The sequence below is a fragment of the Tyto alba genome, unplaced genomic scaffold (assembly GCF_018691265.1).
Source record: "Tyto alba isolate M040663 unplaced genomic scaffold, T.alba_DEE_v4.0 Super-Scaffold_17, whole genome shotgun sequence".
Lineage (NCBI taxonomy): Eukaryota > Metazoa > Chordata > Aves > Strigiformes > Tytonidae > Tyto > Tyto alba.
In genome coordinates this window covers 20,352,986-20,379,515 of record NW_024881279.1, presented here as the reverse complement: position 1 = coordinate 20,379,515, position 26,530 = coordinate 20,352,986, and the positions used below count along the sequence as shown (strand labels likewise).

The following is a 26,530-nucleotide window of genomic DNA, read 5'->3' as shown; positions in this document are numbered from 1 at the left end:
ATACAGAGCTCAGGCTTAATCTGCCGGGCTTGACTTCAAAATACCCAAGTATGTGTTAGTTATTTTTTATTGTTTCAACTTCTCTAAAGTCAGGTGTAGATGTGATTTGTTAAAGATGATCAAAGCCTGTTTAGCAGAACTGTTTTGATTAGTTTTGCTTATTTTGTAATTTTAACGGAAATTTCCTGGTGTCTTTTCCAGTGAGTGGGAATTTTGTCAAAAAATAGTTTTTTAAAGATTTACCTTGTTCTCTAACTCAGATGAGAATTACTGGTGTAGTCTCAAGGGTAGTGGGAAATAGAAGTTCTTGTTTTCTATCTCTTTCCCTGTTATTATAGCTGAAAATATGATAATTGAGGCTGCTATTCTTTTTTTTCAAGGTAGCACAGTTATTGCCTAGTTTTGTCCATCCATCCTTTGTATCCTGTGAATCCATTCTTTGGTAGGGAAGAGTTTCTCATCAAAGAAACTTGGCAATGTTGTCTGCCTTGCTAGGTACTACTCCTGCAGCTTGTGTGTCTTGGCCCAGTTCCCAGGATTACCACTATCACTTCTATAATTGCTCTCTCGATACTGGGAGTACAACTGGGTTAAAGAACAAAGCTGCACCGTGCTGTTTCTCTTCAGAGTCAATTAAGTGACTAAAGGCGCTCCCAAGTCCTGAAGCATGGTGCAAACCCAAGCATTACCTGCCTACAGCTAACAGAAGTCTGGTAGAAATCTGGTTAGCCCTGTACAGGTTTGTTAGATTTCTGCTATAAAAGATGCAGCTTTTTTTTTCATAGAAAGACTGAGGTGCTTTTGCACCTAGTGTCATACAACCATATATATGTGGAACTATTATGCTTGAGATGCCACTCTTAGTTGCTACCAGATATCTAATGATCTTAATGGAAACTGTAATTTATGAAGTTTTATAATACCTACAACATTTTTGCCTTTGGGGATCATTTATGGTGGTGTTTATTTTGGAAACTTTTAATAATATCCACAGGAAATGAGCTTTATGTAATTAGGCTTGTCAGTATCTCTTTCTTCCCATGTAACTTGAACCCGTTTGCCATGTTCACCTGCATCTCATAGAGATTCCAAAGACTTGTGTTGTTGTGGGGCAGAAAGACTAAAGAAAGCTTGAAATTACTGCAGAACTAGGTGAGGAATATGAGATGCAAATCTTCAGGAAACAAGCTTTTAAAACTCTACAGCTTGTAGAGCAACTTGTAAATTTTACTGCCATTGCTGGTTTTACAGTTAGTCAAAATACAGACAGAGGCTTTTCTCAGTGTAACTTTATTTCGTTGGGTTATAACAACTGTAAGGCAACGGCAAACATCTATGCTTAGACCCATTGTTACCACTTTGCTGCTGCTGCCATTCCCAGTAGGGGATGGAGAGCACTTATTCCAGGCTGACTAATTAAGGAGTGACAGCTGGTTGGAAATAATAATTCTACTTTTGCAAGAGCTGTGAGCAACTTAACAAGGATTTCTGGAAAAAAATGAACTTATAAACAGGATTAATTGATGATATTTAGAAGCTACGCTTCCACCGTGAGAAGCTGCTAGGCTCTTGTGGTTGGGTGGGTAAAAAATGAAGCCTGTTCTTTCGGCGTCTGCAAGTGCAGGTCAGTTGTACTGCAGGGGCTCACAGTCTTGCTGGGGTAACTGGAATGAGAGGTCAGTGTTTGCACCAGGTCTTGATGCTGTTCAGCAGCAGAGCTGCCAGGAAATGGAGTGGAGTCCTTGTTAATGCCACTTAAAGCTACTTGGGAAACCTGCGGAGGTGGCCACCACAGTAGCTTTATGCAAGAGGGTGGGTGGGGTACAGGTTGAGAGAAGGGAAGAGCATGTCAAAGGGAAGAGTTGAACTTGTAGATGCCTATCTTTTGTCTTGGCCAGGAGCTGGAAGCCTTCCTGAGCAAGGACTAGTGACACCAGCTGTTAGGAATTTGGGAATTCTTCTTTTGCCAAGTGCTGTGTATGCACAAGACCGATTAGAGTTGTCTCATTGCTTCTTCCAGACCACAGGACAGGATCCACCAGGTCATCTTTTAGTCTTCAGTTAGTAGGCTTAAGTGCTTTAGAGACACATTAGAGTCTGAGTTAGGATGTATGTGATCTGGGGAATGACCTCAAAAATTAAGTGTTTAAGACCAAGGTAGAGTGGATTTACTAGGAAGAGAAGATGTAATAGGGAAAAGAAGCTATATAAATGGGAGCAGAAAGGGAAAGAATGAAGGATTGAAACACTCAAGCTCTAAAATATAGTAAGAAAATGTGGAGTGAGTTTGGGATGGGATAAGAGAGAAAACTCAGTAAGATATCATTAATTTAAGGCAGCTGCCTACTTACTGGTTAAATACATAAATACAGTGTTAAATTTCAAGCCTAAAAATCAATCCGTGTAGTCTGGCCTTGGATTCATGGCCCAAATGTTGAGAGGACACAGAAGTGTGTCTTAGCAGCAGTTCTGTCTGTGCCAGGTTGCCCATCTGTGGATCTCAGACACTATCTTCTTAGCCGAGACCCTGCTCAGATGCTCTGAAGGAAGAGGAGCAAGTGGAGAGTGGCAGGAGAAATGCAGTCCTCCTGCTTTTCCCTTGTGTCGGTGGACGCACCAAGGATGTAGCATCTCCCTGAAACCTACTACTAAGTTTTCTTTACCTAGGCAGCAACAGAGACACAGTAGAATTGAGTAGGTGCACACCAAAGACAAAAACTTGCTGTGCAATCAATAGCTTAGTGTAGAAGCCTGATCATTTTGGTGACGTTTGTGTTCTTGCACACTTTGCTTTACGGTGCTGCGCTGCTATAGCTTTGTTATATGTTCCTAGCATGAAAAGATGTAACATTTATGAGACAGTTCTTAGCCTACATCCTGGAGAAAATGAGCAATGATCTCTGAGGTGTTTCCCAGTAAAGAAGCAGAAGAAAGCAATGATACAATCTTGCTGTGACCTACCGATGGAAAGCTAGGTTGGGGCTAAATTGATATAATGTGGGGTTTCTGCTGAATATGTTGACCCAAGCCATCCATGTTTGATATTCTCAATGAGAATTCTTGTTCCTTGCTCTTAGCTCACAGGACCAATGCATATATCTAGCCTTCAACTGCAAGAGCGGATGAGATGTTTCTTACTCATTTAAGGACATACTAATTGAATGCAGGCTTGACCACATATAATCACTGTAACAAGTATTTCTACACATTCAAATTTAAAATAAAATAAAATGGAAAAACCCCATACATAATTCCCTGGAGTCACGTTTGCTTTCCAGAATATTTTAACTGGTGTGGGCCAGTTGGGTACCAGTAAGTCTGTGGCTGATTTGTGCTCCCTCTTGTGGCACCGTGCGGTGGGAGAGCATCGTTCACACATCATTTGTACATCAGGGAGAGTGCTGGTTACGAACAGTGTGTAGTTATGAATAACTGGAATGACCCTCAAGAGACTATAATTTTGAAAATGTGGAAAGTGTGGTTTACTTACCTACAGTGTTAGTGTTCTGTCTATGTCCAGAAACACTAAAATACATGTATCTGTGGAGTGACACAAAACATTTACTGCCTTTGTCCATTTCTGGATTTCCCACTAGCCATCTCCTGGGCTTGTATTTGTCATTGTTATGTGTGTTGTAACCAGATAGACTTGAGTTTTTCCATCACCCAGTGGACATAGTTTTTATAATGTAATCTTTTGTCTGTGTGATGCATGTTTTGTCATATTCTGCAAGGCAGAAAAGAGTTGGAGGTAAACTTCAGAGAAAGCAATGTAGTCAGGCAGTGGAGGAAGGCTTTCCTATAAGGGTAATACTGTTAATTTTTAAAGTTTTCTGGTTTTGCTGTGGTACATTTCTTATGCAAGAAAGAGAAGGAGATGAAGCAGTCAACTCTTTTGAGGTGGAATTGTGTTTTGAATGGAGGTGGATGTAGTTGTTAAAGGGTTAATCCATAATCTGTGATGGCAAGAGTAAAGGAATTGTGTGACTTATTCCATCATGTGTTTTACTCGAGTGTGTTGTTCCTGTTTCTGCTGAGACAGCTGATGGAGGGGAAGAAGGCTGAAATAAATACAGTGTTTTAAGACATTCAGTTTTTCATGATAGCCCTCTGCCAGTTAGCTGGTGTCTCCTGGGCATGAATGGTGGGGAGGGCAGGGTTGGTGGGAAGCTAAATGAGCAGTAATTGCCTAGGTGTGGGGTACCAATGAGTAGGTAAAGATAGATGGTAGTTGTGGTATGGACAGCAAAAGGGAGCAGATAATTAAACAAACAAAAAAAAAACCCACACACAAAAAACCCCAAAAGTGAAGGCATGAGTGAAAAACTGAGGTGAGCCCTGAAAGATATATTTACAGCTGTATGTTTATAGAAATTGTTACATCTCTCATTTTTGAACAAAAGGGAAGAAAACAGTAGGGAGGAGCAGTTAGGATATGGGGAGAGCTCTAATTAAGTCAGGGTGAAGAAGGATGGTGACTGCCAAGGGTTATAGGACACGGACTGGGGCAGTGAGTTACAGAGGCGTTCTGCAGAGAACGGTCCCTCCTCCTTGTGGTAAGATAGAGCTGGGAAAAAGATCGTATTCTGTTGCATGTAAGTAGTATATAGTGATTTATTTATTTTTTTTTTCTCTATGTATGCAATTTAACTTTGGCAGAAAGTGCTAGTTGATTACTTTGACAGGTTTAATTACTTTGGCTTGAGTAGGATGAAAGTGAATTTATTTCCCAGTGAGAAAAGCGTTGAAAGGCTGCATGAAAACCTGTCAAAGGAAATTGAAGAGGGGTTGGGGAGTTATCTTTACAGTAAATGGAATTGATAAACATGTCAGTAAAAAGGGGAATTTATTTATAATACCCACGTTTTGTGGCCAGAAATCTTTGATAATTCCATTCACTGGGAAAATGAATTTTATCTGTTCAATTGATTTTCTTTTTCATAATGCTTGTAGAGCAAGGAATTGCCATAGAATAAAAAATTGAAGTCATAATTCTTTTTTTGCCTAGAACACGTCAGTAATGGAGGATCAGAATGAAGATGAGTCTCCAAAGAAAAATACCCTATGGCAGGTAGGGCTAACATTTGCGTATAAAGAGAGTTGGCATGATTTTTTATGATCCTGCTTTTCAGAAACTAAATCTTGGGTCTGCATAATCATCCTTGTATGTAGTTGACTGTATCATCCTAAAATTAGCCTTCAAGTGAAGGATGACGCTGCTGAATAATACTTGAGAAATTACTAGATCTTCTTAGATTTTGTAGTTTGTGGTGACCTTGAAAGGACAATACTGCATCAAAGGATACTTGGGAATACAGTTCAACCTTTCTGAGCATGTGACTGTCATTTAAAAGGAAAAATTTAACGCCTTCACATGGCAAGGAGTTGCAACCAGTTTGCTTTGAAGAAGTTTGGAAATATTTCAGAGAGCTGACAGTTGTTCCCCAGCAGCCCTCTTGGTTTTCTGAAGGGCTCAGAAGAGCCTGGCATCAATCTCTGGTTCTCTTTACTAATTAGCAGCAGGTGCTGGAGTGGTGTTCTTGTAGCATCCTTATTTGTAGCTAAAGCTCCCAGGATTTTGAATGCTGTTTTTATGTGGCTGTCTGAAACACTGACATGAGCTGTTTTTCAAAACCAAAACAAGACCTTGACTTCATGTAATTATCAGTTTTCATTTATGGACAAGCAGTTCAACACTGACATGAGGGTCTTTAATTTTTGTGTTAATTAAGTGTTAATACCCAACTTTGGTATGTCTCTAAATGTGTATTATTTTAACTGCTGGAACGTGTATAAATCATTTGTGGAGGCAGACTGCAATACACAGCAGAAGCAAACTGAAATATATAGCAGAAACCACTGGTTTAATCTGGAAAAGTTTGTTCTAGAAAGAATTAAGTTCCTTGCTGATTAAATGGTAAGAGGTGTAAGGGAATTGAAGTCTTTCAGTGTAAGTAGTAACTTACGGTTATGTTCAAAGTCCTTTCATTAATCTTTGTCTATGAAAGATGAAATTTATATGGTGTAACTCATAGCTTTAAGAATTATTTTTAGTGTTGTTGATTATTTCTTTGCACCTTCTCACATATTCTTCACTGAGAGAGTTCTTATAAAGTTGTTCCTATTGTTTGTATTTAAATATTGATATTCCTTTTCTAAAAACAGATAAGTAATGGAACTTCATCTGTGATTGTCTCAAGAAAAAGACCATCAGAAGGAAACTACGAAAAGGAAAAAGACTTGTGTATTAAATATTTTGACCAGTGGTCTGAATCAGATCAAGTTGAATTTGTGGAACACCTTATTTCACGAATGTGTCACTATCAGCATGGACATATTAACTCTTACTTGAAGCCCATGTTACAACGGGACTTCATCACTGCGTTACCAGGTAAACTAATATATATTTATTTTACAACAGGTGCATTTATAAATACTTTTTTTGCTTTTAATAGTTTGGGTGTATGCAAACTTTTTGGAACATCCTCCAGATTTAGATTGTTTCGTATATCTAAAGTGATGCTGCCTAGACAAAAGAAGGGCAGGAGGGTAGCTGAAGTCATTCACTTCTGTGATTAATTGAATTGGCCACTGGATGCCAGTGTTGTTCCATGTAAAAGTAGTTTGAGTAGCATATCCTGAATAATAGTTTGTGTTTAAATTGGAACTCCGTTGTTGCAAAAGTTTTTATCTCTGCAAGCTCTGGTCTGAATTCTTGTTTCATATGAACCCTGTAGGTGTAGAAAATACTATAGAGGTGTTTTCATCTGTGAAGTCCTTAGTACATTTAAGTTGTGTTCGAAGTTTCCTAAATCTTAAATAAGCTGCCTGCTTAGATGAGTGAACCTAGTTTGGTCTTGTTACTGACTCAAGAGCAACAGCACTTGTGGATTTTTATTGTAGTCCAGCCTTGATTCCTTCCTTCAGTTGTTCAGAACTCTCCTGCCACCTATTAGTGTTAAACCTGTATAAATAGTTTGAATATGAAATCTGTTCTTACACTTGCTATATGCATTTCTTAAAAAAACAAACCAGCAGTAATAACTAGGTATGTAGAATCTCTAGCTTTCGATCTCCTGGTAAGTTGTGTATATTTTTCCATGATTTTCTGGAAGGAATCATATGACTGGATTTTTGCTGCTGGGGAGAATGATTCATTCTATTCTTTGAAAGGTAAATGTGTGGACATTGTTTCCAGAGTGGGAAGTAAACATGAAATAAATGGTCAAAATGTTCTGTTTGCTACTGGCAGTAAAATAGCCCAGATTCACACCTGCAGTGAGTGAGTAGCCTGTGGATATTATCCCAAGAATGCCAAGACACAACAGTGAACGCTGAGGGTGAATAAGGAGGTGATACAAATCGTAAAAGGAATTGGAAATTGGTAATTTTTTGAGCACAGGGACCACTGAAGTAAAGTTCCTTTAAAGGTCGGTCGTATTACAAGCTCTGAAGCTTTTGTGGCCATTGGTGTGCTTAGGTGGTCTTGCGTGTATGGACTTTGCCAGTATCTGGGCAGAATGCTGCTCAGATGTTACGGGCTTCTGTTCCCTGTAATGCTGCTATATTTTTACAAAACCTGGAGGAATTCAACTTTTGGAGGTGATGGGGGCGATTTTGGCTCATGTGTCAAGCATGGTTGAAACGAGCTTCTTGGTAGTTGGCGAGGAACGAAGAACATGAGGTAGGACACAGGAAGTGATATGCAATTTCGTATGTGCTCTATTTTCTTAAAAAACAGGCTTAAAAATATGAAAGAGGGCTATGAAAGGAAGGGAGCGTCCTTCCCCCCCGCCCCCACCCTGAGTTTCATGGAAGTTATTTTATAGAAGACAGCTTGTCTGGCCACACACATAAAAATGTGCTCCTCATTTTGAGTGGAGAGCTATCTCCTCTAGGTAGTGTGGATGTTTCTTCCCAGCTTGTTTTGAAGATATTGAATATTGATTTCTCCAGGGAGTGTCTGGGATTAACTAAAAAATAAAGTGAAATAGACAGTCGTGGTGATCATGTGCAAGCATGAGCTTCATTTACAATTTTATTTTGTTTGCTTTTATACTTCAAGGCTGATATGGAGTTATACTGTTCTTTAACATTATAGATTTATTCCTAAGAAATTTTGGGGAGCTGCATAAACTGACACTTATTTACACCACGTTTGTATATATAGATATATGCTTATGTTTACAATTTCTGTTGTTTTTTAAGATGTAAATACTGGGTAACTGTTCCCTTACTCAGCCTTTCCTGAAGGTAGTGTGCTATGTGAAGAATGTCTGTATAAATTTACCCAAGAACTTAATCTGAGCTAATTGAAATCAGTCCCATGTTGGACTAACATCACAATAAAAGATAACACTAAAGTACTGTCTTTTAAAAGATAGTTTCACTTGTCTTAAGTAAAATTCATTTGTTTTAAACGGTAATAGTTTTTACTTGCTACAGTTCCTACTGATTTCACACCTGTGAGAATGCAAGAAAAATGGAAAAAGTTTGTGGTATCTGGCTTCCCTTCACTTCAGTGGAAAAAAGTGATAATTCTGGTGTGCTTTTCTGTAAGTGGTAGCAGAATGTTTAGTCTGCAGGGTCTGTTCTTACAAGTTGGGCTCTTTCCTTTGCTGCTAAACACCATTGGGGAGTATGGCTGACCACATATCAGCTATTGCAAGTCCCAGTGATCAGGGTGCCTGTACTCACTGTTCCTTCACATCTGCCAGTGCTGCTTCCTCTAACACGTCTGAAACAACTCTCAAAAGACAGTGGTGCATAATGGGCAGCATAATTGCAAGAATAACTTATGTCACCTCTGTGCTTGTGATTCTCTTAATTATTTTAAAGATGTTAATATTCCTTGCATGGTCTTATCCAAGTTGTGCCCTTTCCTTAAACAAATTACAACTTTGACCCTTGAGCACTACCTTGTCACCCTTGATCAAGAAGGAAAATCCCTTTCATATCTGTTTTGTGTGTTAAAAGTGTAAGAAAACTGTACACTGTGTCAGGCAAGTGAAACCCTGCCAAGCTTCTTTTGAAATTCGTTTCTAAAATAGTACAAGCCTGTGCAGTTGCATGATCTAAGTGACTGTTTAGTATCTAATGTTAGTCAGTTTTATAGAGCTGACATCCCATGTTTGGGTTTCATCTTCATACAAAGTGATATTTACACATTGAACTTTGAAATCCATGTGGATTTTAATTGCTTTAATTTGTTATTGAAATTGAACCAAACCTTCATCTGGTACCTCTAATCAACAGCAGCTGGAGTTTTTCACCATTTTCTATAAAACTGCAAAAGCTCTTGTAAGGGCCTAAAAGTTGGGAGTAATGTTTTTCCTCTAAAAGTGTACCAATAAATGCTAGATGTATTTTACTAAAGAAAATTCCTAGGTTTTAGTACCTATTTCAGAAACTGTTTATAAAACTAAATGCTCACTGTCTTTTAATGTAAAATAGGTATATGCAGCTGTTTCAGGCCTTAATGTGGCTTAAACTTAGGCCTACATGTTGTCTGAAATAATTATAATGGGCCTATCTAAGTATCTGTGCTTTGGACCTGTTTCTACTATGTTAATTAGTGAATATTTTACTTGATGTCTTTTTTAATGTGAACAGTTTAAATTTGTGAGCTTTTGCAAGCAGTAAAAATGTTAAGAATAGACTTGGTGGCAAAACAAAGCATTTGTGTATTTGTGCTCAGTATGCAGCTTTCAAGTCTCTGTGTATTCGTAGAAGACGAGATTGCCGTATTTCAACATCAGAAAACACTTGGGTTCTGACTTTGTAAAAGTCTGTTTTTAACCGTGACCAGTGTTATGCACAGTTGTGAAAATTATGCATCTTTATAATAAAGGGCTTCTGCCTGGTAATTTGCAGTTGATACTTAAACCCCAATGTAGTATTGGCTTCATAATGAACAGGTTGTGTGTGTTAGAAGTGTACAGTCCCAGATTGGTATGCATACGTGTGTAGATTATTGCTGGTGTGGAGATTTGGTAGCTGATTACAGTTAGCTTTTATTGAAAACGTTGGTTTAGTTCAATTAAACATTAATGAACATTTGGTACTAGAATTACACCACAAGCAAAAAAGCCTTGGGCTAGTGAAGTGAATAAAAACAAGCGTGAGCACTGATCACTCTGGTTTTTGTCTCTCCAAACATTTGGTCTGATAGTTCCATAAAACAATAGTTCCATAAAACGTCCTTCTGCAGATTGCAGTCAAGTCTAAATCTTGTTGAGAACATTCCTAACCTGTAGAAAACAAAAGTCATTTTAGGAAGGAAGATTTTTCTACGTTCTTTGAGTTTATTTGGGGAGTTACTCTCCTTAGGAACAGTGTTCTAGCCCTGTCTCTAAATGCTTGGTATGTATGTTACAGTGAAATGATTTTTTTTAAATACTGGATTTTGAGAAGGACCTTAGCCTGATATTTCTCAGTTCCTCACATGCCACAGAAAGCCACCAAACGTGGTGTAATACCCAGTCCCATTTGTGCTCTGGAGCACAGCCACTGTCACACAGTTCCCGAAGTGGAGAGGCTTTGGCCAGGGCCGCCGGGACCAGCTCTCCGGTGGCACGGTGAGGCGCGTACCCCTCTGCCTGAGGAGGTGGCATTAATGACCCCTGGTGCCTCTGCAGCCGTTTGCCAGCTCGCCACCCCTGCTTCAAATCTTCTTGTCGACAGCCAGAAATGGCAACATTGATCCCTCCAAGAAAGGCTTAGTTTTTTGGATGAGTTGTTGGTGATACCTTCATCGTACAGGTTGCTTTTCCAGACTTGAAGCGTGAGGTAGCTTTGGATCCAGATTTTCACAACTGTTTTTCAGAAGATTAGTTATTGCTCTTTCAAATACAGTTGTGTGAAAGACTGAACAGTTGCACAATGTTCCTGCTTTGTCATGTATCATTATTCTTAATCAGTTCTGCGCACTGGTATTTAATCTGGAGAAATATCTCTTTGAAAAATTGTATTTCACAAGGAAAAGAAAACTAAAAGTAGTTGAACATAAATTGATGAATGCACACATTGTATTACTCAGCCATCACATTAATTTCTAATTAAGAAATCGTAAAACCATGGACTTCAACTATCCTATGTTTATCTCATGCTAAAAGGTGTTAGGATAGAAAGCAAGCCCTGATGTGTGTTGTCTACCATCATGGCTGTGATCCAAATACCTTTTTTTTTATGGTCTCAAAATTGTCATCTAAATCAAATTCTTCTGAAACTACTTAAATGACATGTATGTTCTTAGTCTCACAAATGATTTAAAATATGACAGGGATTTTTAATAATAGAATACGCTGTGTGCTGCATATGAAGCTCCTAAAGTGTATGTTCTTGATTCAAAAAGACGTGCCTGCTATCGAAAAACAAGTAATGCAGCAGTCCTAAATCTGAAAGGAATTTCAAGTTTCACTCCCAAGCTGACATGTTCAGCATCTCCTGGAAGATGGTACAGGTATTTTAGAATAGGGGGAAAACCCCAAAACCACCACCACCAAAAAATGACAGAACGATGCACTTGTTGAGTTCAAAGGATGCTTTGCAGTGTAGCCTTTTTATGAGGTTGGTTATTGGTAACTTTACAGCTCCTTGGAGTTGTCATCTCTCTTTCAGGGGAGGATAATTATTTAGTTTGTTGCCAGGAGATGGCAGTAACAGATAAACTTCGAAAATATTTTTTTTGTGCATGGATATCATTTGAACAGCTTATGTTAGTCTGACACTTTCTTCCTTGGCAATTGTTCATTTCACATCTGACATGTTCATGATCTTTACATTTCAAAAATGGCTCAAAACTGTAAGCAGGGTGTTAGCAATATATTCAAGGGTCAGCATGGCTACTTTGTCCCATAACCTTTCTTAAAGTACATGGTTGAAATAACTGCAGAGTTATGGTTTGCTTTAGTGCTCTTTGTCCAAAAGCATTTAATTTTCTCTCATCTGAGGTTAGTATACATGTGGCGATGGTTTTACCAAATGATGCCAATTCGGCAAAATTACACTTCTCAACTTTGGAATGAGAAAAGCATCCAGTAGATGGGCACCTGTTCAGCATAGATCCTGTCATCCCATCTTTACTAGAGATAAACACTGGTGTTTTGACCACAGTGTGCATAAGGACAGGTGTTCCTTTGGCTGTACAGATGGTTTGTTTGATGAACTTAAACATCATTCATTTGCGCATTCACCTGCAATCTTTCAGGTGCATGAGTAAAGAATTTTACACCTTAAAAGTGCAGACATTGAAATATTTGCCTGTCATCAGTGTATCTTGTGCTCTCGGCTTTTCTGGAACGCAGGCGTAGCTGGAGTGTGTTTTTCTTCTAACAAAGGGGAATTAAGGTCATCTGCAAAGGTTAGTTTGTGTGCCGCTGTTCTTCCGCCACGCCACTGCTAATTAAAAATGCCTTTTGCACAAAAGGGACACGACAGCATCCTTGTGTCTCTGGGAGAGCTGGAAGCTGAAAGTCAGTGCACTTGTCATTCTGCCATATTTTGCAGAAACACCGTTGGCATCAAGGTGTTTTCTTCTCTTTTTAGTAATTTCTGGGTCTGCTGGTTTAACTGTAACGTAGGTGGTTCTAGCTTCTTCCAAGCTTTTCAGTCATTCATTTTTATGTTTAGTTAGTAACCTTGAAACATAGCAGCCTGATATTGGTTGAAGTGAATTATCAATTCTGTCATTTCTTAGCACTATAGTCTCATTTATTACCTAATGATTTGACTAACTATCCCTATATGAGGTAAATATTAATACACATTTAGCCCTGAACTGTGCTGGGAGGATAGTCAACGCATTAACTTAATACTCTTGAGAGGGAGGAGAGGGTGATCTGGGGTCAGGTGATGTATAATGGCTATTGAAAGAAAACTGGTGCAGTGAAATGGGAGCCTTAAACACCTTTTGTATAGGAACCTCAGTGTGCTGCTCTGCTAATGCAGAGTTTGCAATTATGGCTGTTAATTGTCATATCCTCTGCACTGTTTGCTTTGGGAGCTGAAATGCTTCATGTAGAAAGTTCTTCCTCTTCAAAACATAATGTGCTCTGTGCTGGGAAAAACTATATGTAGAGCACTGTGTTGGGTGATTACGGTGTGATAAATGTATTAAATGGTCACTTGCTCTGTAGAGGCTGATCTTATGTTGTTGAACATGACTATTTTGTACTGAAGTCTAAAATAACTGTTAGATATGTTCCTATGAGAACATGGTGTGTGCCCTGCTCATACCTGTAACCTTCAAAATCAGAGAAGTGCTTACTCAACAGACCTGTTTGTTTTCTTTATTTGTATCTAGCTGTGTCCTCCCCTTTATACAATGAATTAGTTTGTCTTCTTGATACCCAAGGATTCATGATTTTAAACTAACTCTTGAAAATGACCTTGCAATGATTGTATTTTCTGGAAAAACCTTGAGAACTGCTTCAAATCACATAACATCACAGTAAGATAAATATATCCTAAGTAAACAGTATTTAGAATCGCAAAGTTGTTATTTACTAGAAAGATTGGGAAGTGGCACACTGGAAGAGCACTTTTACAATGTATTTAAATGCCCTGGTATTTTCTTCAAAGTGCTCATGTAGGAGATGGTGCAGCTTAAAGCTGCTCTGAGACATGGTATTGTTAGGAGAGAATTTGCTGGTTTGGAAGTGGTCAGATTTGAGACCCACCAGTTGTTTGGACCTTGTTGCATTTCAGTTATTTGGTTATGTTGTTATGACTGGTATTGAAAAATTTGCATAAACTCAGTTTACATTGCTAGGAGCTTTCACCATTCTCTGAAGCCTTTTTATAGTTCTCTAAATTATGTAGAAGAAATGAACAAATGCTCTTCAACTACATATATTGGTTTCTCCTTTGTGTTGCTGTTCATTTTTGAAGGCCATGCCAAATTTAGTAGAGGACTATATGAACACACTTTCTTTAATTCTTTAAAAAATTAACAGTAGTTTCTTTTTCATTACTATTTGAAGCCTAAAGTAAGCTGTCATGAAATAAAGTGGAAAATTAAAAAGGTTGTCATCTCCTAGTTTGAAAGATATTTTTTTTCATGCTTGGCCAACTGGCATATGTTATTCATGAAAATGGAAGCTCTTCTAGATCTCTGATTTAGTGAAGTTTTGGGGAAAGCAAAATTGCAGGTCCTTTGAAACAAGTAACAGACTTAATAGTGATTTTTTTTTTTTTTTTTTTGTGGAACCAGTGACACTAGTTGAAATATGAACAAGAAAAGTTTGATTGCTATTTTAAATTTAGTGTGAATGTATTATCAAAGTGGTTTCTATGTATGTACCTTTACTCAACAACAGTCACGTTTTTAAATCAAACACCATCAGCAGGAGACCAGATCTAGGCAAAGACCATAAGCAAACGCATGCAGTGTTCCACCTGTTTTATTTCTTGATAGATCTGTGGTGGCAGCTTACTGTATTCATCATCTTTATTGATGTGCTTATTCTTTCTATCAGCTTCAGCTTAAGTACCGAGTGCTTTTGGATAAGTATTAACTGGTATTTATGAATTAAGATATTGCAGCATGTTCTTTCATAGCTGTGGATCCATGGGTAGGACCCCAGTTCTGATATATTTGAACTGCTAGTGTGATGAGTGCATTTACGATTTAAATCTAACCCTACCATGATATAAAAGGACCACAGGGGTTAATAAGCTGCTTCTGGTAGCTGGGATCTTCATGATGAAAGTCAGTGTTTCCTTGGTCCACGAGTACTGCTTGTTGACCAACACGCCTGATGCTGCAGGTGAAATGAGAGCATGAGAGTCGCCCAGGTAGATGTTTCTTGGATGTTTAAGTGCTGCCAAAGGGCTTTCATTTGGAGTAATGTTGTTTTACTTGGCAGTTCTCTTCTGGTATATTGCTGAACTCATTCTCCCACCCAGTAAGACTAGGGTTGTCAAATCAGCAGTACGCAAACTCACACCTCGCTCCCTTGCCATGGAAGGTAGCGCGCCCTGAGGGTGGGAGAGCAGCAGATGCGGGAATGATGCTAAGGTAATATCTGTTCTTATGGCTGTTGTAAATACATTGAGAAATCTTTGTGCAGCTAAACTAAATTTACTTTGCACTGGAATCTATGGGTGCAGAAGCCAAACTGTCACCTCTCATTATTTGAGAGTTGACTCCTGCTGATCCTGAGGTTTCTTAGCTGATTCTCATACTGGAAACAACTGCATCCACTGGCCCCCAAATCAGCGCTGTATTGAATGTTATGTTCTGATTTACTCAGCTTGAACTTGCTTCAAAAAACTTGTCCCTCTTGAATTTTTGCCTAGCTGAAGAGAAGCCTCAAAACCCCCAGCTTCTGTTATAAGTCATTCAGTAGTAATTTCCCTAAGTATGGAATCTAGCGGTGGTCAACCATGAATTGGAATAACTGCCTTGGATGTTAAAGCACCATTTGTAATTAATGAATTATTGTCATTCTCATTGATTTCACCTCCATACACCAGGCTGCAGGGCATGGTATCTCTGGCATATGCTCTACCACCAGAGTTCCGAACAAAATTCAGGAGTGGATTTGGCACCTGCAGGTTACAGAAAACACTTAAGTAGAAAAGATATCCTTCCATTTGATGCAAGGAAGTTTTTGCAGGACCTTTGCTCATGCTTCTGCTGGACATGACTCTGTTCCTGTGGAGTCATGTCTTGCTAGGAAAGGAGGAAAGTGTTAAAGATGTTTCGCTGTAACAGCTTGGATTCATTTGTGACTAGTGCTTGTACATATGATAATTTAATTATCACCTTGCTCCAGTGCCCTAAAGCAGTGTTGGCTTTCTCTGAATGTATTGCAAAACTTGTTTAGTAGTTTTCTGTGAAGTCATTGACGTTTTGATTGCCTTTATTTCTTTGTAGAGCAAGGCTTAGATCACATAGCAGAAAACATCCTTTCCTATCTTGATGCCAGATCACTCTGTGCGGCAGAGCTGGTATGTAAGGAATGGCAGAGAGTCATCTCTGAGGGAATGCTATGGAAAAAATTGATTGAAAGAATGGTACGCACAGATCCGCTATGGAAGGGACTGTCAGAAAGAAGGGGTTGGTAAGTACCTTGACAATAACTAAACTCACTTTTTACAGTGTTCTCCTTTACAAATTTCCCTAATCACGAGCTCTGCCAAAAAGTAAGTTTATAGTAAATTGGTATCACTGAGATTCTTATCTCTGCTATGGACTAGTGTGGGTAGCTGTGGCGAAAGCTGCCAGCTCCCATTTCTACTTTGGCTTTGGTTCCTGTCTTTTTGTGCACCAGTGTCTTTCAACGCTTTCTTGCGGTAAGTCTGTCTGCAAATTTGTAATTTCTGTTTTGTAGGGAGAACTAACAATTAGCTCACAAAAAACTAGCAACAATATGTTTTGAAGGGCTTTTTCTTGCATGAAGTATTTCCAGTTAATTTTTTTTTTTTTTTTGCTTAAAGTGTAAAATAAATGATTGAGCTGCAGAAGCCTCTCTCTGAGAAACCATTTGTGTCTGTGGCAATGGAGTTTTTCTATCCTCTACCAAGTATCTGAAGAGATGAGGTGTTCTGCTTTAGAAAGCTGTTTTTCTGTGCTCTCTAGTGGCATGCCTAAGAAAATGCAAGGCATATTGTAAAGAGCGAGAGGATGACACCCTGCTGGCTAAAAGCCTTACAAAGGAGTGAACCCTAATTTGGAAATCCATAAGGAAAACACCTGTTCTCTTTTTAGCCTTGGACATTTTAAATACAGCTGTCAAATTGTAAAGTCACAAGGGTTGTAACAGCAGTACTAAAAATTCTTACAAGTATTCTGTGAGAATATGTCATAAGGTTTTGTTCTGTGCAGATTCTGAATTCCTTTAAAGTTTGGATTCTTTGTGGTACACTGAAAAATATGTTTCTGGTTCTTTCTAGGGATCAGTACCTGTTTAAAAACAGACCAACAGATGGCCCCCCAAATTCATTTTACAGGTCCTTATACCCAAAGATAATACAGGATATAGAGGTATGTTTTCTGATATATATCATCTTCAGGAGAAATGATGTTGCATGTTGGTAGTGTTTCAAAGCTGGTGCATGTTGGAGCATTGAAGCATATCATATATATCTGTATCACTACTACTTTGTGAACTCTGGCTCTTCAGACAATATAAAAAACACCCTCAGCAACTTACTGCTACAGGACGTGCAGTAACTTTAAGTGTTAGCTCCACCCTTTTTGCATTTGAAGATTTTTGGAGTTCTTCTGGGACTACGGATTTTAATAAAATAGCTGTTTTAGGACACACTACTCCAAGACAATTCCACATATTGGTAAACGTTCTAATGTATTGGTTACATTTACTTAGGTGATCTGAGGGTTAGTGCCTTAAACACCAATCATTTAAAACATTGCTCATTTAGTAACGTATTACTTCTAAAGTGGTGACTGTTGCAAAACAGCTTCCTTCACTATGTGCGATTTTCCCCCTCCAGTGGTTTGATGAGAACAACGGTCAGTCCTGCAATGATAAACCCTGGTAAAGAAACTGCAGAAATTACTGGTTTTTTTCTTCAGTATAAAATGTTGCTTATCTTGCTTAAGATTTACAAAGTTGGGCTCACTTGCTCATTTTAAAATGTTTCTGATAAATCAGGATCATCTTAGTATTCTGTCGACTGGCAGAAAATCTGTCTGTTTTCTGTGTACCCAACCACAAAACTCCTAAGTTATGCCACAGACTGTAATGGATTTATTTCAACCACGTGATGGATGTGAAATTATTGGTCTGAAATTCATTAGTGGGGAAACACATGTTTTGCTGTTTAAGACAGATGTGAACTAATGGAATCATTCTGCTATGGCAAATGTGAATTTGTGTTGCTTGGCACTCAGTAAACAAAATTATTCAGAGCTCTTAACCTATCTGTAAAATATATCTGCTGGAAAACATACTCCAGCTTTCAAATATTTTTTTTTTATAACCCTTGCTACACAATTTATAAGCATTTAAAGATAAAGAACTAAGCATGAAATTTAGCCTAGGCAAAATAAGATCAAACTTGATATTTACTTGTGAGCTGAATGGTACACATTTTATTATATGAAGGGAGATGTCTTCTCCCTGTAAGGAATGACAGAGTGATATTGCAATAAGAAGCCCATAGGATTAAGGAGAACGCTTAACATGACATTTTCTAGCTTTCTGCAAAATTCTGGCATAGTTCAGTAAAGTAAAATGGGAAAAAAGCAATGTGAAAACCTTTGTGTAGAACACTGGAAGAGTTCAGCATTATTGTAACTCACACTTTAAAGTTATTCTTCTGAAACTCACTTGTTTATGCAAAGTGGAACGTTTGTGAAGGAATTCTTATTATGCAAGATGGCAACATTCCTTAAGGGTGTTCTGAGGACTTTCTGAGGCCTTTTGAACTGTCACAGTCTGCTATTTAATACTTTGATTCTTTAGTTGCTGTAGATTTGCTAGTATGATGCACAGAAATTAAGCTTCTGAATTGGACAGTTCTTGCTAGTATGAAACAAGTAGGAAAACCCTCAAACCCTCATGCTTCTCTCATCACCAATATCAATATTAAATGTAAAAAATTTTCAGTCCCTGAGTAGCTGGGAGCGGGGAAAGGGTGTGGTACTATAAATATATTTTACTAATGAGCATGTTTCTTAAAAAACCTAAATTTCATTCTATTAACAATAAATATATTAGGAGAAAAATTTGCACTGCATGGCCTGGAAGGTAAGGGCTTACGCGTTCAAAATGGATAGCAAATGCATTGGTGTTTGGAAGTCAAGAAACACAGATTTATAATGCTCTTTTGAACCCTAATTTTCTTTCACAGTTTCAACTCGTATAATGAAAAATAAAAATTTATAATGCTCAAGTGGATGATGTGATAAATGTAGAATATGCGGAGTAAGGGGTTATCTGGTGGCAAGCTTTGAGATGGAGCTGGAACGGTATAGTGTGCTGTATGAAAAATGTGCCATGCCACTAGTATTTAAAAATAGTAATGTGAGTAATGAGCGTGGGAAAAGAGTTGTCTTTTCTGTGGTGTACAAAGAGTAAACTGTAAGCTGTTGCCATAGTTTCTGCCCATTCCACACTGCCTGGCAATCCAGCTACTTTTACATACGATTTCCGTAGTTTCTATCTAATGCTTGTAACCTTAACGATGTTAAATATTATGGGAGTGTGCAGGGAACTCCTGTGTGTCCCACACTCAGATGGAGGGAGGCAAGAATAGAGAAGCACAATTAGGGCTGTTCAGGAAAAATCTGCAGTTCTGTACTTGCCATTCCATGCTCATGTCTATAAACTTATGAAAAACCTTTGGTTGTTGGTGGTTGTCAATCACTTGGGGGAGAATTTAAGGTATTGGCAACTAACCTCAATGCTGTCCATGGCCCATGGATACTCGGGTAGAGCAGTGAAGCTGAAAGGAGCCAGGGCCTGTCAGCTGTGCACTCTTGCCTCTGAACTTCACGTTAGCAAAAGTTAAGTGTAAGCTTCTGTTTGCCCCAATTCAGGGAACAAATGCGTCTTTGTCTGATGAAGTCTCTCTCTGAACACTGATGGCTACTTCCAGGATCATCAGTGCTCAGTTTATACAGGCAGCACCTTCCCCATTCCTGGTTCTTCGAAGCTACTGAACTGGAGGGGGAAGGCAGGAGGACGTGGGTATTGTGCCACATCAAATTTTTTCCCTGTTTACATATTTCCTTCAAGCCTTCTGAAATATCTCTGTTTTCCAGGTTTCCAGCCTGGAGTGGGGTTAGTGTTTCTGCTAATAGTTGAGGGTCTGATAATTCTTCCATTTCCAAAAGTCCATTACAATTTTTCTGATAAATCATCCTTTAAAGCACCTTTCACAAATTGCTTCCCTAAAGGGCTGTCAAAAGAAGCTTTTATCTCTGCTAAAAAATGCAGGTGGTGGGTAACAATAACAACAAAATTTATCTATAAGATTAGGAGTACTTCTTAACTTTTTTCCTCCCCTTATTCTGTTTTTAAGCCTAAAGTTATGTTTTCCCTCAGTTTCATGCTTTTCCCATTCCTTCATTTTTCAAAGCAATGTGCAGAAGCTCTTAAATGAGACTTCCATCTTAGCTGTGATGAAGAATTTTGTACCTCTGAATAACAAAATGTTTTTTCTTCAAATATTTGCCTGGACCTCTAATATGATCTTCCTGTTTCTGTCAGAGGGTCAGAGTTTAGGGATCTAGTGATGAGCCAAAGGCTACCATATTAGCATTTATATAATTATGTAAGTATTATTATAAGACATTTATCTTGTGTCTAAAGGACTTGATTTTTTTAATACAATATAATACATTTGATGTAACACAGAAACCTTGCCATTCACTATTTTACCTGTGGAGCACAAAGATTAACCAAATTCTGCTAGACTGTTTCTCATTATAAGAGTTATTAATTTACTGCAGCTGGTACTAAATTGGGTTGTGGGTAGAGATAAGCTTAAAGGTCTTTCTCCTTCGGATTGACTGACAGAATTTGTAAAGTAATCCAAAACCTGAATTAACAATTGGAAAGAAAAATGAGGAATGATAAATAGCAAATTTGAATTCTTTCCCTTGGGCTCTATTTGCATTTTGGGTTAAAAGTCCATGCAACCACAAAGCATTGTTAGCTGCAAGGTAATACAGGCAATGCTTTGGCAAAGTGAGGTTCCCTTGCCTCTCTGAAAACTTATTAGTGCTAATATCTGTTTATTTCATGCCAAACACATTTTAGGAACATAATGTCACTTCTGAAATCATTGGATTTGAAAATAAGAGGACATTTAGAGATCTGAAACCAAATTCTTGGAAAGAGGTGGTTACTCTCTACCTCCACTGTGAAGCCAAATATTTAATTAGGTTTCATTTCACAAGAGGTGGTCCAGTAATTTTAAACTTCTCCAAGTCAGATGTTGAATTGCCAAGCTTCTTTAGGAGCTTTTTTAAGGGGAAAACCTGCTTTGGGGCTTATCCTAGAAAACTGAACCTGGATTTGCAAGACCTTGTTTACGGAGATGATCTGGTTGGTGCGGGGGATCCTGTGCCCGGGTGCAGTCCCAGAGCGCTGTGGGGAAGGTCAGCTGTTTTAATGGGACTGTGTTAGTCGGCACATTGCCAGGATGGGAAGTTTAATACTGCTGATTCCAGAACCCCAAGTCCCTGGATTTTTTCCATATTATTTGTGAAGCTTGGCCAACTATTCTGTTTTCCCCTCAGGATTAGCACAAGTATCTATTTCTTGTGATGGGCTGAGAAGACTTATTTCATAAATGTTCCCCTTATCTTCAGGCACATGGCAGGTGCCCTCATCTTGTTTCTATGGAGACTTAGGTCCACCTAATTAAGGTGAGAATTAAAATGTGATTACACTGAAGTCTTTAGGGAAATGTGGCACCAGGCCATCAGATAAACGCCATGTGTTCTTCTGAATTTTGAAAAAGTTCAGATTTTAGGATTGGAACTGAAATTTTAAAGCATTGAGAAAATTTGAAAAGGGGAAAATGTCAGTTTTCACCCTAAGACACTGCCAGCATTGGGAGATCTTTACTTGTGAAAGTTGCAGTGTATAATTTCGGAGGGAAATGGGTTTGTTTAGTGCTGTTCGAATTAGGGTGCTGGAGAAATTTTATGTGTGTGTGTGTGTGTGTGTGTGTGTAGAACCTGGTCAGCATTATATGCCTAGAAATCTTTTCAGCCAGACTTGGAAGTCTGTACTCCACAGGCACTTTCCAAAAGGCATTTCTTAAAATTGAAACTGCCTGAGGAAAGGAGAGACTTTTGAGCAGCAAGGACAAATTTCTTGGGGTGCACAGCACAGATTTCAGCTCTCACACCTGAAAAGGGCAGAAAACTTCTTCCAGATGCCCCTAGCATGGGACAGATCCCTGGCTTGGCTTTTCTGTTCATTTTGCCCATGTCACACCTACTTTTTTACACAGATGGGCACCTAAGACTGCTGGTTTTCTTCTGCAGATTTGAGAAAGGGATTTGTTGTTCTTGTTTGAGTACTTTGAATGCCCCTATGCTCTTAATAGGGGCTGATAACTACCTCTTTAAATAGAACTTTGTATTTTTATGGTGTTGTGCATAAACTTAGTTATCGTCTCCGGTGGAATATAAAAGGTGCAATAATCTTGTTTTTCAGAAGCATTGTTCTCTGTCAGGTGTTGTGTCTAGTCCAGATGCATGTGTCATTGAAGTGCCTCAGAGGACTGCTCTGTTTTCATTGCTGTTGGCTTGTATTTTTAAAATTTCCTCTCTAGATCAGGAAGTTGACAGCAGTACTTCTCCTCTATTGTTCTGGTGTAAGCAGGAGTCCATTTAAAGTTAGTTTATTTTGATGTTGCACCTGTAACTGGAAGCTTGAAATTTTACTTTTAAGTGTGTTAGACCTAGTTGGTGGAAATGGGAATCTTTCAAGAGAAAACCAGCAAGACCCATCAGTGGGTGTCACTGTGATCATTACAGCTGCAGAGATGAGAAAGGTTTTCTTCATCAGACACTGCCCTATAATCTCTTTTGGGATCTTGTGCTTTGTGGCTGCGTTTGCAGAGGTGCTTGGTAGAGAAGACAGAGCTTTCAAGCAAGAGCAACTGCTTTGTTCATCTGCATCCTCCTGTTACAGGTTCTCCTGAGTAGGAGTTAAGAGGATTTCTTACTCTCTGGGGAAACAGAACAACAGTACCGGTCAAATGAAAGATTGGCTAGCACAGCATCCAGTAACAGCTGCACGAGGCAGAGCACGGGGACGTGATGCAGCTCTGCTTCGTTTATGTGGGAGTCATCAAAGTCTCTCATGTCCTGCCTCTGCGGTGTGTTCTGTCTCCCTCGACAAGTCGGGCACTACCACCATCCTGGGCAGTAAGAAAGTCCTAATGCAGAATTACCATTCTTTAGATCTGAAATTTCAGTTTATGCTGCCCTTTTTATCTGATTTGTCTAAGCTTTCTCTGGTGTATAACACCACTTCGACCCTCAGAGAGCATGCTGTCTTTTCTTCATGCTTGATAAAATGATCAGTGTTATACTGTCAGCTTTCTCCCACGGTGATTTCCTCTATTCCTTGTGTTTCAGTGGCCTTTAATACAGTTTCTGCAAGTCTTCTCCTCTTCCTCTGTAAGACATTAGCATATTCCACTGTCCAGATTTGTCTCACTCAGCATCGTAAGTTTGTGCTGTTCTTTTTAAATGTGGCTTTAAGAAGGGTTCAGCAAAGCTGCAGCAAGACTTGGGAATAGTATTGCTTGGTGGACCTTTGAGTAGCTTCATACATATTGGATCAATCCCATGCAGAAAGAGACAACACTTCATCAATTTATATTGTCCACATTTGGATCTTATCTAAGCAGCTGTAAACATTTGGAACTTAATTTTTAAGTCTCAAATTCTGCCAAGAAATCATGATTTAATTGTAACACTTGCTAGGAAAAGCTTCCCATTCCTTTTTTCCCTAGAGTTCTTTAGGTTTTTGTACTTCACTGTGTATGGATTTTCTTCTGTCTTGGAGTGCATAATAGAAATGACATTTACCCAAACTGATCTGAAAGCCTCTGTAGTGTTCAGTGGCTCTCAGTAGTACACTCCTAGCTTTTTGGCCTCACTTTAACTTCAGACTGCTCTTCAAAATATATCTTGAGTATCCTGTGATTTTTATAAATCAAGCCAGAAGCCCACTTTTCAGTTACTGGGAGCTTTTTTCCCTTTTTTATTTTGGTGAAAGTGGGCCTTTCTGCTTGTATTAAACAAATGCACACTAAACTTTAAATACATACATACAGATGTATAAAAATTAGCGTATGTTATATGTTAGTGGGATATAGTGAATCCCTATTTCTCTATTTGTTAGGCTTTCTTCAGTTATTCTTCCTGAAGGTGGTTTTTATTATTACTTGACATTTCTGTTTGCATGAAATGAGGTAAATACCAAAAATCAGTTGATTGCTGGTTTGAATTAATCTTTGCCTAGGCTTACTTCCTTGCATTTGTTTACTATGTTACTGTTTACTATCTCTTCCCATGTAGCATGGCAACAGTTTCTTTCATGTAACTTTTTTGTTTTCTTCTGGACTTTCACTTAGCTTTAATTGTGAATAATCTAACATATGAAGAATTTTTGGTAGTGAAAAGCACAGATTCTTTTGATGAGCAGTCATGCCTGCATTTTCAGATCAGTAGTGTATAAATAAGCAGTTCTTATATGAGGGACACAGTGTCATGCAGCTCCCAGTTGCATAGCTTCTGCCTTCTATATTTCAAAGCATTTTGAGAGTAAAATCCAAATCCATTACTCTTCTGAGCCCTGCAGTGTAACATGAATCATGTTGGTTCAGCTTTTTCGTTGAACAGGCGAAGAGAATTAATAAGGAAAGGCAGTATGCTTAATGGTAAAAGTAGGATAAGAAATGGCAAGATGCGATGGTGGGTGGTTTGCAGCACTTGGTGTTCTCTCTTCTAATAGCAGTGCCAGCTTGTGTTCAAGATGTTGGTATGGACATCAGTATACCCTGGCTGCTCACTTCCAAAGACGTGTTTAGTGGCTCAGATGACACTGTGCTCTAGTCTTAGTGAGTGTGTAGTTAGGTATACTGCGCCTGCAGCCAGAACTCTTCAGCTACTCCATTGAGATGTAAACTCTGTAGACCTTACTGACCACATAATTTAGTGTTTATCACTCGCATTATGCAGCTGGTCTGAGGAGGAGGTGTTTTATGAAGGGGATGTTGGATACAGTGCAAGTACATTTTCTGCCATACTGCTTTGACGCATGGACTTTATTGCTGTCCATGTATAATACCTGCCCCAGTGCTGATCCAGTTCCTGTGGTCTGTGAGTTTTCGGTTGTCTTTGCTGCTACATGCCCACCACCAGCACTCCACAGTGGTTTATAGAAGTGATGACACTCGCAAGAAAGATGGTGATGCTCTTCACATGCAGGGGTTTTGTCATTCTGTGGGCTGCTTTGGACGGAGGCTTTGCTGCTGGCATGTTTTGTCACCTGTTGCTGCGAGGCAGTCAGCCCCGTGCGGTCAGAAATCTGGTGGTTTATGCTATTGTGGTAATGACAGGACTGCTAGCGCTCTGCACATTCCTCTTGAGGACCAGTTCAAGCCTTCTAGGTAATAAGCATCACGTAGCCTTTCTTTCTCAGGTTGATATGGAACCTACAAAAGCTCTGTGGCCCTCGCTCTCTTAGCAGCGGCTTGGAGACCCAACAGGGAGTTCCAGACTGAAGCCAGGATCTAGGGAATCCTTCTTCGAGACCTTGATGCTGTTTTTCCCCCTAATGGCTGTAGCATCTTCAGAGGGTCCAAGAGGGGAAAGACCTGAAAGAGGCAGGGACCCTGGCGCCAGGGCCAAGCTGTCATTTTGGTTTTGCTTATCAAACCCTCTTAACTTCATAATGAACAAAATATTAAGCCCTCTCTACCCTGATAACATAAATTCATTTGCTTCTGCCTTTCCTCTGCCACAGTCATGAGGAGTTTTCTGTTCTCTAGCATGTGAAGAACAAGGGTTTGAATTTTAACTGCCCCTGGTATAAATGCTTAATGCTGTAGGAGAAATCCCTACATACGTAACAAATGTGTTACGTTCTTTTTTTTTTTTCTGACCCCTTTATTCTGCAGGAGAATTGTGTGTTCAGAGGGAATTGAAACTCCTTAGTTTACAAGATTAAGGTAAACCTACTTACTCTACAATAACAGTCACAAGGACAAAAATGCAATTTTTAGCCAAGGAGCTGAACACAGTGTACATTATCAAATGGGGAAAAAACCCTCTTCCTGGTAGATTATCCTTAACACTTCCAGTTAATGTTCCAACTGTTGATCCAGATGAATTGCATCTTTTTTTACTGTGCATCTTTGTACCAGCGAACATATTCTGGCATGGTCAAGGCTTGGCTATACCTCTACATCTTGGACTATTTTCTATGTGTACTTTTCTCTCTAAATGCCTTTTTTTAAATCCATTTATACATTTCTTCAGCTGCCAAATGGCTCTCCTGCTGTGGCAGATGCTTTGGCTTTGTGCTTGGTCTTTATCCCTTGTATGTCCAGATTTTGTTGGTTATACAACATTTGTCAGCTACTTGCTGCTATTGCTCTAGTGAGCTTTTAGATAAGTGTGAGAAACTTTTTTCATGTATGTGAACTAAGGAGGTAGTGTTCTGCATCAGCTTGCTTTTAATTGTGAAACTCAGGTTTAGAGGCAGTTACCTTGGAGACTTTGAGTGGAAACTCTAGAAAATACAGTAGTGGGTGTTACATATATTGGTATTAAGTTTGGTACCATAAATATGCAAATAAACCGTGGGTCCCTTCGTCCTTGACTCCCTAATGCTTTTAACAGTCCATAAACCACAGCAATTTCTCCCTCCCCTTTGTCCATGCATGCCTACCTGCTTGGCGTATACGCAGTTTATTAAGATATCTCCTGGAAGGAGGCTGCAGATGAAGACTTTTACTAACTGCACTATTCAGTAACAACCAGAAATGTCCTATAGCAAGAAGCTTTAATGTGGTTGCCAGT

At 39.0% G+C, this 26,530-nt stretch overlaps 1 protein-coding gene across 5 annotated transcripts in view; it reads left to right on the top strand.

Annotated features, from left to right (window-relative positions):
- Positions 1-26,530, top strand: part of FBXW11 (F-box and WD repeat domain containing 11) — a 76,890-nt gene that overhangs the window by 34,791 nt on the left and 15,569 nt on the right. For all 5 annotated transcript variants that reach the window (XM_042790156.1, XM_042790155.1, XM_042790154.1 and 2 more), the window contains 4 exons: positions 5,009-5,071; positions 6,166-6,391; positions 15,881-16,067; positions 16,900-16,990. In XM_042790156.1, the coding sequence (XP_042646090.1) occupies positions 5,021-5,071; positions 6,166-6,391; positions 15,881-16,067; positions 16,900-16,990 (555 nt within the window). In that variant the 5' untranslated portion in view covers positions 5,009-5,020. The remainder of the gene's footprint in view (positions 1-5,008; positions 5,072-6,165; positions 6,392-15,880; positions 16,068-16,899; positions 16,991-26,530) is intronic.